A 13,026-nucleotide genomic window follows, 5' to 3' on the forward strand; every position below is an offset into this window, starting at 1 on the left:
TACCACTGTGTGTCAGTACAGGAGCATGAAAAAACAGAGCACACCAAGACATAAATGTTGAGCAGAGGCCATACACCATGACATGTAGCATGCTTTCATCAAATACTTTCATAGAAACGTATACATGTATGAGGATGGACACAGTACATGGGCATCTCATGTACATGCAGAGTGCCAGCACAGACACCAATGTGTAGAAGACCCTCATCTGTGATGAAGTATTTGAGCGAGCAAGACATACAATACATTTGTAATGATGTTTTGGGGCCGACTCACTGTGTCCAACACTGCACACCCCACAATGTCCTTGGCCAGTGAATGGCTACCTGTGTAATGGCGGTCACATTTAGGGCCATGATCTTACATTCTCACACTCTTCTCACAAGGTGTAGTCCTGTCTTGTGCAATCCTGAGGCCTACGGTATCTCATTGAGAAATAGGGTGGCAGGCAACACATATGTTTCACTCTGTCCATTTACTGATGGATCATTGTCAAATTGGGCAATTTCATTTCTGTGCAGGACAGGGGGGTTCACACTGAGGTTAAGCGCGGGCCTTCAGAACATTCACATGCATGTGCCAGATGAGAGGGCAAACAGTGCCTATATATGCGAATCAGTATACATAATGAAATCAATGGAAGGCTGATATCCCTGAATTACATTTTTCTGATGCGTCATAGGTGAATTACCACCAAAAGTGTTACACTCAGGCATTGTACTGTTTTACATAATGCACACATATCCATGGGGGAAATATGAAACTTGTACACCCATTCTTTATTACTCTCTGGAAGACATATCTTTACAATGTCACAAATGAGCATGTGACAACCTTGTGGACTATGTCATCACATAGCCCAGGCAATGTTTTTTCTGACTTCGATTGTGCAAACCAGCAGTGTGACAGTGTGGCTCCAAAAAAACTGCATATCCCGCCCATCCTTCAATGCAGCAATGGTTCTGTGGAAATAAGGCTACACACTCCATCGACATGAAGTCAGCATGCCAGGCAGTGTATGACTCATTTACGTCACTGAGTCTCACACCTACATTTGTATTTTACTTTCTGGAGAAGGGCTGTAGAAATGTCCATGTTGCCATCCTCCACAAATAGTCAAGTGCAATATTTACTAGGCCATGTATGGAGCATGGTACATCAAGAACGAGGATGCAGGAACATTAGCTTGCACACACAGGCACATACTACTGCAGAGCAATATCATGTGAGCACTGTGAGCACTCTCAAACTGTCATTCTGAAACACTTACCAGTACATCGGGAGCATAATTTAGCCTCTCATACTGTGAAAATACTTCGCCCACCAGGACCTCCAGCTATTTGTTAGTATTTATAATTAATTAAATATTAAATAATTTGTAATTGGTAATTAATTTTTCTTAATTTTTTATTGGTATTCATAATTAATGTGTATATATTTAATTATTAAATCAGTACACTTTCCCTACTGTTGCACTCTCTGGAGTGGGAATAGTAATTTTTACCCCTACGCTATCCAACACTTTCCCTACTGTTGCACTCACTTGAGTGGGACTAGTAATTTTTACCTACCCTCTATCCAACGCTTTCCCCACTGTTGCACTCACTGGAGTGGGAATAGTAATTGTTACCCTCCCGCTATCCAATGCTTTCCTTACTGTTGCACTCACTGGAGTGGGAATACACATTTTTACCGTCGTGCTATCCAACGCTTTCCCGACAGTTGCACTCACTGGAGTGTGAAAAGTAAATGTTACCCCCCCTATCCAACACTAAAAATATTGAATATTTTGTAATATTATTACGTTAACATATATATGTATTAAAAAAGAAAAATGCATTTTATTTTTTTATTTACATTAATTATTTATTAATTTTAAGGGTATTTAAGTATTTTTAAGTATGCTGTAGTTAATTATATTCATTATTTTATTATTTTTCATTACTTTTAAGACATTTCAAAAGTTCGATATTTTAACAAACTGTTATTTACAACGATATTTTGGATTCAATATTTTTGTACTTACCTGTTTGTAGATAGGAAGTCGATATTCTGTCATTCTACGTTTTTTCATCGATATTTTGGCAGGTTGATATTGTGCTCCTTGATATTTTGTCAATGATCGCCTATGGACACATCATGCTGTAGCAATACGAATGGGCACTTCTCAACATTGAACACTAGACACTTACAATGAATCATGCCACCTGATTGGTAAATTCAATGCTAGTGTGACATTGAACTCACTGATAACTACACATGCCATGTCATTGCACAGGATTCCATGCATTGACATGTACTTCCTCACGTGTCACATATGATATTTGTGTGCATGTACACAGATCTGTTGTGTAATGGACTCTCACATTTGTAAACATGTCAATGTGTGAGATGGATAATCAACCCACAGTAATGATGGACTGACTAGATATTATGCCTATTTAACTGTGTAGATTGCTGAAACCATTTTGATAGTTGATCTGCGCACACACACTATGCTCATTGTGTTGTAAATGTGTGCTCTGTCCGACTCACGCAAGAAGGTGTGGCAGGTACAGCAGCTACGTAGAAGCCAGCACTGTTGCTGTTTCAAACATGTGCTGTGTCACTGTGTCAATTACTCTCAGGGCTGGTGACACAAGATGTCAGAACGTACCATTTTCCATTCCGATAGCCAGAATCTGTTTTGGGGGACTCAGTATGTACATACTGAACATGTGTACAATTACTTGAGATCAAGGTATCTCTGCGTGTGACTTGTGCTTTAATCTGTTGTTTTAGTCCAGTCATTGTTGGTGATGTGTGGGTCAAGACGTAAGATGTTGAACACATCTCATAAGGGAATTTATATGACATGTGTCCACTATCATTTTATTTAGGAGGCGACAAAATGTGCATCGTCCATTCACATTGCTGGCGGACATGGAGGATGAGGACATCATACGGAAATTCCGTTTGGATTGACCTACCCTTCAAGACCTATGTGGTCAGTTGAAGCCCCATCTGAGACCTCGCAGAACCTATCCGACTGCTTTCACACCAACAGTTAAGTTGATGGCGGCCCTGCATTTCTTTGCAACTGGTTCATTCCAGTACATGGTGGCCAGTGCAGGTAGGATGTTTCAACCAATGTTCAGCATGGTGCCACGTGTTGTCCTGTCCGCAATGATGACATACAAGGACCGCTGCATCCATTTTCCCAGGAGACATGAATTGGCAGCTGTGGAGGGTGAGTTTTATGACCTTGCCCACATCCATAATGTTGTGGGCGCCTTTGACTTCACACATGTTGGCATCATTCCACCACAGGCATTGAGCAAATATACAGGAACAGGAAGCATTTCCATTCCATTAATGTGCAAATGGTATGCCAAGCGGATATGATAATCTGTCTGTGCCAGATTTCCAGGATTAGCACATGACTCCTACTTACTGCGTAACAGAATCATACCACAGTGTGATCCGGTGTGCATCCAGAGCATGCGTGGATTATTGGTGAGTATGCAGAGTCAAGTAATATGCTGTATTTGTGACATTCTGTCCTCAGATACTGTTATATTATAAAATTGGTCTGTGTATCTCACACCTAGCTGACTCTGCATATCCCAACCAACCTTGGTTGCTGAGCCCACTGAGGAATCCCAGGACCCCGGGTGAAGTCCGCCACAATGATGCACATGGGAGGGCATGTCGTGTGGTGGAGCTTACTTTTGGTCTTCTGAAGTCTAGACTCCGGTGTCTGGACAAGAGCAGAGGTGCACTACTCTACTCTCCCCAAAAGGTGTGCCAGATCGTAGTTGCATGCTGCATGTTCAACAACCTGGCCTTTCGCAAAGGGATCCCCTGCTCCTGGACGACGATGAGCAACAGATCCCCCTCTGCAAACCCACACATGTCCAGTGACAACAATAGTGGAGAGAAGGAAGGTGTTACGCTGCATCAACAGCTCATCAACAACTACTTCCCTTGAGTGTGAGTGACATTGTACAACAGTGACATTGTCTGCTGTCTTTGATGGTAGTGACAAGGCCTGGAAGAGCTTTTTGACTGATGCCTGTTGTTGGCTCTGTGCTAATGGCTGATGTTTGTGGCATGGGTAGTTATGACCAGCCACATGATGGCTATATTGATATTTTTGCTCATTGTAATGTGTGCTGGTTTGTGTACCTTGTTAACTAGTGTTGTGTACTACCTGTGATGCCATCACCTGACAAGTAAATGTCATTCTCTTGTGTTTTTCTAGGTCCCTTCACCATCTCAATGCCTCGTTACAATCAGAGCTTCTGGCACATTGGAATCTGAGTCAACATTGTACATACTGTGGTAAACATGGAGTTGACACAAAGATATAGGTGTGTAAGGATTGTTTATTTACAATGAGTATTTGTGACAGAAAAGTGATGTTTTACAAAATGGTGGTAAGTGAATTAATGAGTTGTCAGTGATGGTAAATGAGACAATAGAGTAGTCATCACATTGATGTAGTGACACAGTCCAACAGACACCTTCCATCAACTTGGCAGTATGGGTAAGGATAGTCAACAAAGTCAATATCAAGGGGAACAGAGGTGCCATCATGGCTGGCTCGGCGACTGGCGTTTGGATGGCACTAAGCCATGTGATTCTTCCGTGGTGGTTTTTGGATGGCCCCTTTTGCATTTTGCAGGTGGCCCACTGCTGCAAGCTCAGCGGTGTCTGAGGAGTCATCCTATTGCAGCTCACCCCTCTCTGTGGTTGTGGGAGTATCATCCTGCGGACTACTGGAGGGTAGTTGAGCTGTCCTTTGGGCCGCATGAATGTCCCTCAGAACACCCATGAGCTGGCCCATATGTCCCTAGATTTGCCCGTATGCCCCAAGGACTTTGGCAATGTTGGCCAGGGCTTCGGTCCCAGTGTCCTCTCGAATTTGTCCCCCAGTTTCCCGCCCTCCTGCCCTGCTGCCCCAGACCTGTGGCGTTGGCACTTGATGCAACCGAAAACACTCCCTACCCTCCTAAGATTGTGTGGTGGTGTTGGTAACCACTGAGGCAGGGAGAGTGTTGCAGGCAGCCCTGGTGGTGGTGGTAGTTGAGGCCACACAGCTCGTTGCAGCAGGGGTCAGTGCTGTTGTTGTTGCTAAGGTGGTGGTGGTGGGGAAAATTGGGGCCTGGGAAGTAGTGCGCCCTGGCAGTCCGGATGGACCAGGTTCTTGCTCCTCATCCAAGAAACGTAGGGAGTCTGAATCTGAGAGTTCCTGTTCAAGGGGGGGGGAGACTGGCTCTGCGGGAGGTGTTGTGTTCGGCAGCAATTGATTGTGGATCTCTTGTTGAACGGAGATGAAATGGTCATTGAAGTGCACTCCACAAGCTGGGTGTTAGACGTTTGGATGTTACTTGTGACACACCACACAGTTTATATTGATATCACTTTGTATGGCTGCAAGGTACTGAGCATCATGATATGATGTGGAGGTACATACATTACTTGTCCATGGTGTGACATGTAAATAGATACCATGTTCCACGTACAGATTGTGTGATTACAAGGACATGTTTCCATCTAACGACTTGCAGCACATCAACTTTATGTGATGCGTCTTTTTGGTTTGCTCTGCATGGAAGACGTTTCATCGGAGCAAGAACTAGCCATTGCAATCTTATGCATATCTTTTGTATTTCATGTACTTTTCTTTGTTTTTCCAACTGACCATGCATGTTTAGTGTTCATATGGGCCTTCATGCTCTAACACCATGGCACTTACACATAGCATTCAGTGCTGTGCATGATTGGGCCCTGAATTTTTTCAACATGTGACTTGGTGAGTCAAAGTTTGTTTTTAGTGACTGTTACTCACGCTTAGCTGTCTGCACATTGCATGTGGCTTTTGGATCTATGCCAAGTTGGGTGATATGTGAGGGTTGGTGTGGTCATATGGCTCCATGCTTTTTGAGAGGAATGGCAGGGTATATGCATTGTCTACCTACCTGTTCTGTGACACAGTTGAGGGAAATTGCTGCCACATGGTTATGAGTGGGAGGGGTGTACCTTACTGCTGGTCTGTGGGACAAGGGTGGCTGGTGGGAATTGTGGTGCTGGCTTCCCACCCACAAACCCTTCTCCCTGTTTGGATGGCTATCTCCCTGTGAAGTGGAGCAGAGGAAGGGAATAGGTTACACATGGCTCTTGGATAGGGGAGTGTTCCATCCTGCTCAGCTGTGCGACAAAGGGGCCTATTGGGACTTGTAGTGTTGGCTTCCCACCCACAAAAACCCCTCCCTGTTAAGTTGGTTACCTACCTGTGAGTTTAAACAGAGCAATGCAATGTCTTCCCCATGGTTCTGTCTGGGGGGGAGTACTCTATCCTGCTCAGCTGTTGGACAAGGGGGCCTGGAGGGAGTTGGAGTGCAGGCTTCCCCCCCACAAACACCCATCCTGGTTAGAATGGCTACCTCTCTGTGAAGTGGAGCAGAAAAGGGGAATATGTTACATATGCCTCTTGGATGGGGGAGTGCTCCATCCTGGTCAGGGATGGGACAAGAGAGCACACGATGGCTACCTATCAGTAAGTTTGAAGAGAGAAATGCAGTATCTACCACCTGGTTCTGGGTGGGGGGAGTGTACCACCTTGCTCAGCTGTGGGACAAAGGGGCCTGGTGGGAGTTAGAGTGCTGCCTTCCCAGCCACAACCCCCCTCCCTGTTAGGATGGCTATCTACCTAAAAGTGTGAAGAGAACAATGGAATGTCATCCCCATGTTTCTGGCTGGGGGGAGTGTGCCATCCTGTTCAGCTGTGGGACAAGGGGGCCTGGTGGGACTTGTAGTGTTGGTTTCCCACCCACAAAAAACCTTCCTGTTAAGTTGGTTACCTACCTGTGAGTTTAAACAGAGCAATGCAATGTCTGCCACATGGTTCTGTCTGGGGGGAGTACTCTATCCTGCTCAGCCGTGGGACAAGGGGGCCTGGTGGGAGTTGGAGTGCTGCCTTCCCAACCACAAACCCCCTCCCTGTTAAGATGGCTACCTCCCTGTAAGTTTTAAAAGAGCAATACAGTGTCTGCCATATGGTTCTGGGTGGGGGAATGCTCCATCCTGCTCAGCTGTGTGACAAGAGAGCCTGATGGGAGTTGTAGTGCTGGCTGCCTGTACACATTCCCCCCTGGGAATGTTGCTAGCTACCTTTGGGGTGATTCAAAGGGAGTAATTGTTAGATCTGTGATGGAATGAGTGTGTTGCACATGAGTGCATTTGGGCCTAGAAAGTTTAGCTTGTAGTTGTGCAAGACAGTGCATAGCAGTCTAATGGAAGACATTAGTTGGTACTTACCACCTTCCACTACCCGGCTATTCCTGCGAGTCTCTCTGGATGGTGTATGGCAAGCACCTTCTCCTCCCATTTGGTGGATGGTCATAGTGGACTGGGAGGGCCACGGTCAGTTCTCTGAGCCAGCTCATGGTTCTTGCCGGCATGCTCTTTCACCCTGGTCTTGAGGTCATTCCACCTCTTTCTGATCTCCTTCTGAGTGCGCGCTGTGGTCCCTACTGCATTTACTTTGTTGACTATCCTTGCCCACATTAGATTTTTTGTGGCTAGTGGTGTCTTTTGGATCATGCTTCCAAACAAATGTGGTTCTTCTCTGATTACCTCATCTACCATCACTGAGAACTCATTATTAGTGAATTTGGGCATCTTCTTCTGTGACATGGTGTGTAATGTGCAAATGTGTGAAAAGTGCAGTTGTGAAGGTGGTTGTGGTGATGTGGGTGGTGTGTGTGTGTGGTTTTGAGGGTGTGATGTGTGCAGATTTGCCTCTCCTTTGTGCTGTGGGGTTGGGCCCTTCAGTTGTGGAGTTGTGCAATGGATTCTGGCCAGGGAAGCGGCTGGTTTTATACTCAGCTATGTGGGTGGGTCAAAATGGAGTATTCATGTCAGGTGTGTTGTGTGAGTTGACCTGGGAGTTGCATATTTTATTTGCCATGGGGATGTGTCATTGGGGTGTCTTAAGTGTTTTTTGAGGCTGAGCCAGATTAATGGCCACACTTGGTAGCCTTGTTGTGTGGTTGCTTTCCACCGCCATTACTCTCCTGTAGTGACCGCCGCGGTTGGAATACAACAGTCCTTCCGGTCGGAAACAACTGATCGTTCCGCTGTCACTGAAATCGTATCCTAATTTAACGTGCGATCAATCCGCTGGTCGTGCGCCGCAAATAGATTTTCACCTGCGCCGGACGGTCCCGATGGAGTTTCGTTGAATCTGTCTGCCGTGGTCAGATTTTTCTGGCGTTCATCCTAATCTGACCGCCAGTTTTCCCGCGGTATATGCGGACAGTTAATTTCTGCTACCACAGCTGTCGGAATGGCTTTCCAACCACCTTCCTAATCGACCCCTAAATTCTTAGACCTTTTACTTGCTGTAGTATTTCATCAGATTACTTCAAATTCTTACTGATAGAGCTTGGTGGTAATGATGTTTGTTTTAATCATAGTTTAGATAGAGTTTATATTAATCCTAGTGTGTTAATATTTAACCCGTTAAGTGATGCGCACGTTGAGCGGACATCGCGTGCACTACCTCGGTAGTGCTGCGCACGTCCGCTGAACGTCGCGGCCCGCCCGTGCAATAGAACGATCCGCACCAGCGTGAAACGTTCAGCACAGCGGAGGAGTTAAAAGAGAACAGATCTGGTCACCTTTAACAATATTTTTTAAAAGCTTTCAATTCCAAAGTACGTCATGAGATTTCATTACTGAAGAAGTTACAAAACCTCCTCAAATAAATTAATTTTGAATCCCTACTTATATTATATTATTCATAAAGTACTTCCGGTTTATGCTTACAATTTATTTATTAATACTATTATTATCATTATATTTGTTATTGTATATTGATGAGATCAGATTTTACATTTTTTTACATGTTGAACCTATTTAATTTCTTCTATTTCTCGTTTCCTTCCTTCTACCTGCCTATCTCATTTTTATGCTATATTGTATAGATTCTTCTTCACTTTCAAGATCTTCATATAGATTCAATCAACATTCCTGTTGCTTTTTGTATGATGATGTCTATCATTCTTTGCATGCATTACATATGCCAAATACGTTTCATTGTAACTTTTTACTATCTTCTATTAGTTATGTTCATGTTATGGTTTCACTTTGTGAATAAAAAGTTTTATACTGAAAAAATAAATAAATAAGATTTTTTTTTTTTAAGATTTGTGCAATTGATATAATAATGTTGGCAGCTTTAGTGTAGTGTGAATGATCTAAAATTGTGGACTTATCTGCTTAGGACTTACCAGCTTTGAATATTATAGTTTTTCCTAAACCTGCAGGTTCACAACAACACCATGGAGTGCTAAATCAAGCTTCGGTATTTGGAGAGTTAAAAATTTAATTTGAGCACATCAAACAACGTTTATCGATGAATTGTTCATAGGAAGAATGGCATATGTGTTTTTTGTGTGAAACACGGAAGTGTCTATGAGCAAATTAACCACAAAATTGTGGAGGCTCTGTGTTTACTTTCAAATCTGTAAGACATTCTGTCACTACGGCAGAGCGTATTGTGAATGTAGTAAGAGCTATTTTGTCTCAGACTAATTGTTGAAAAGTATATATGGTTGATTGTAACTCAAGAACATAAAGCACAAATGAGAAGATGTTTTTCCTTTCTTGCAGGGTTCTCTCATCATAGCTAATATTTACTCTTCTCAGTATGATCCTGACCACTGGGAGACACCGAAACAGTTCAATCCTGGCCACTTCTTGGATATGGAAGGGAATTTCATTCAAAAGGAAGCCTTCTTACCTTTCTCTGCAGGTTTGCCTTACCCAAGTTAGATCATTTAGGAGGTTATGATGGAATAATGTCATGCCACTCCGTCTCACATCCTCCGTTGTTCTCTCTTCTTTTTGTTTAAGATGATACGGTAGGATCACTGATTTACCAGACCTTTGATATTAAGCTTGTTCTTGTTCATTATTAGTTTGTGATTATTGTTTTCTAAACACACAGCCGTTTGGACCACAGCCTCACCAGAAGTAGTAGCAGAGGGGTGCAACAGAAGTATTATCATAGGACAGACTTGCTTAATCATTCATGCAAAATACTTAAATAAAAAATCATACGAAAAGTGAAAGTGGCTACTGAACCGACTGTACTGATATGTCTCAAAGACAAAGTTTATTATATGTGCTTCACCCACCCGTGGCGGTACAATGGTTGGGTTTGTGCTGACCTGTGTGCAGGTTTAGGTTGTGAGGTGTAGATGGGCTATTTAAATGCCCTCTTTATGCCCAGTAGTGCCTCTATACTTAAGGTTGACTCCTATTAGGAAATCCCTTTTTTTACCTATATTAACTATATAACCCAATGTTTAATTTGTCCAAACTACGGGCACAATATTTGGAATTCACAGATGCAGATCTCTCCCTGGCCTGCCCTACAGGGTTGAGATCACCCAAAAAACAGACCTTCACCCTCACACCTCATGGCCTGGCCTGCCCCAGCAATGTGAAGAAGCATGGATACCTCTTTTAAAAAATATAATAATATGCATTTTTGTAAAAATTTAATAAAATAAGCATGTGATACCTCTTTTAAAAAAATAAATCCACCAACCTTAACCAAGAACAGCATCCCAAGTTGTGTCTAAGGCTGTGGGGGATAACTAATGCCCCTATCTCTGCCGTGCCAGATGGCAGTGGTAATACAATGTTACGCCAGGGCAGCTATGAGCTATGGCCCCCATACTACCCAACGGCAGGACAGGATTCAATTGGGCCCAATATTCCCCACCTTGCCCAAAAGTGGGGGTGCTTTTTGGTCTCTCCGGATTTCTAAATTAAAGGTAGTATTTTCGTTTTTCTTCCCTTGGCTCAAAGGTGGGATTGGATTTTACCCCCCTACCATCCCCAAGCACAAGGTCACTTCATAAAAATATAAGAAGTTCAGCTAAACTTATCACATACAGAGGAATGCCAAAGAGTGGAGTGGCATTCAGTGGAGTGGCACAGGGTGGCGTGGCATAGAGTGGCATGGCGTGTAGTTAAGCGGCGAGTTGTAGAGTGAAGTGGTGTGTAATACAGAGGAGTGGAGTAGCATGTCATGGAGGGACTTTTGAATTTTCCATCGACTTTTTAGACAGACGTAGCTGAAAAATTGATATGTTCTGGGTGTGTACATTAGGTATATGATATTACCATTTTTTTCACTAATAGGAAGGCATGAGGCATTTTTCAAAAGTGTGAATAGATGAGAAAATATATTTTTCCATTGGAGTACCACAGTACTATCTTGGAAAAAGCATTGTACCTAATACATTTTTTTAAAGGATTTCTGACAATCAATAAAACAGTAATTTTTGTTTGTTGTTTATTATTGTTTGTTATAATAATTTTTTATAGTTTCAAAAGGTCACAGTACTTCTTGGGAAGTACGATGGTACTTCTTATCTTTTTTTTTAAATATAAAGAAAAATAAAGATACACCTCCCTACCGAATATATATATATATATATATATATATATATATATATATATATATATATATATATATATATATATATATATATATATATATATATATATATATATATATATTCTGCCACAAAATAATAATCCAGCACTCCGCTCGTTAGTTTATGTAGATTTATTCAACACACTGCTAACAGCCTACGCGTTTCGAACCAAAACGTTCCTTCTCACGGCAGTGTTACACAAGTGTCCTACTTTGCTTTCATTTTAATGAGTGTGCGTGTGATAGTGCATTATGGGTCATGCAGTTTCCAAGCAAAAAAACATATTACGTTTTAAACATTTTAACGAATTCTAAGCATTATCTAGCTTATAGTCTCATTGTGTACATACGTTATTGAAGTCTTTACATTTTGTACGACAATAATATTTATGTTAACTGTGGGCTGAGTGCCCATTGTTTATGCTGCATGTCCCATTGTCACTCTTGCGGTGAGAAGGCAGTGATTAAGACTCGACAATTATTGGGATACAATCAATCCTCTTTTTATAATCTAGTTCATAGTTTATATGTATCAAATCCCAGTATCTAGGGCTGAGTGCCCTTGCCACTGCCCGTTGTTTTCACCAGAAATCAAATCGCTCCGATCAGCTATAAAGAGAGCAGAGGTCATCCATAACCTGTATCCTGTGTCTTAACTTTCTGTATTTACACACATTTTTGGCAGTCGTAGTTTCAAAATGGTGTTCATGAGGGGCAGGCACCTAGAGATGGAAATAAAGTTCTTCGTCTCCATTTAATCCTGCAGGCTGTTTTGTTTTGAAGCGCATGATTAGTTTTGATTCGAGTCTTCTTAGTTTAAGTTTTCTATTGCCTCCACGTTCGTGCTGCTGGATGGTTGCTAGTCCAAAATACTGGATGTCCTTCCATGTTTTATCTTTGTGAGTTATTAGATGTTTTGCCATTGCATACGCAAAGCCTTTGTTTTGTATGGCACGAATATGCTCCAAGATTCTTTTCTTGAGAGGGCAGGTGGTGCTCCCAATGTACCTTTTGCCACAGTAACATTGTAGCATGTAGACTACAAAACTCGTCTCACAGGTTATATGTTCTCTTATTACATATATTTTGCCTGCAGGATCTTTTATATTGTTCATATTTTTTCCTATTTTGCATGCCTTGCAAGTATTGCATTTCACAAATCCCTTTTTCTTATCAGTTAACCAATTATTCGTTTTTTTGTTTTCAAAGTGGCTGTGTACCAAATGATCCGAAAGGTTGGGGCTCTCCTGTATGTTATCAGTGGTCGTTCTCCAATATTTTTTCCTATGTCCGGATCTTTTTGGATCAGATGCCAGTACTTGCTCATTATTTTTTGTATTTTGTAACTTTCTTTGGTGTACGTGATGATCATTCTCGGAGGTTCAGTTTCAGAATTAGTCTCATTCCCATTCTTTCTGTACTCTTTATCAGGTTTAGATACCAATGTTTCAGCTCTTGTTTTCTTCCTTGCTTTTGTTTCTCCATTTATAATATCTTGGTATTTGTAACCGCATTGTAGAAATCTC

At 42.3% G+C, this 13,026-nt stretch overlaps 1 protein-coding gene across 1 annotated transcript in view; it reads left to right on the forward strand.

Moving 5' to 3' along the window:
* LOC144791457 (cytochrome P450 2J2-like) overlaps positions 1 to 13,026 on the forward strand; it is a 131,470-nt gene that overhangs the window by 69,566 nt on the left and 48,878 nt on the right. Inside the window, exon 8 of the mRNA XM_078666135.1 lies at positions 9,661 to 9,802. Within this exon, the coding sequence (XP_078522261.1) occupies positions 9,661 to 9,802 (142 nt within the window). The remainder of the gene's footprint in view (positions 1 to 9,660; positions 9,803 to 13,026) is intronic.

The sequence above is a fragment of the Lissotriton helveticus genome, chromosome 11, assembly GCF_964261635.1.
Source record: "Lissotriton helveticus chromosome 11, aLisHel1.1, whole genome shotgun sequence".
Lineage (NCBI taxonomy): Eukaryota > Metazoa > Chordata > Amphibia > Caudata > Salamandridae > Lissotriton > Lissotriton helveticus.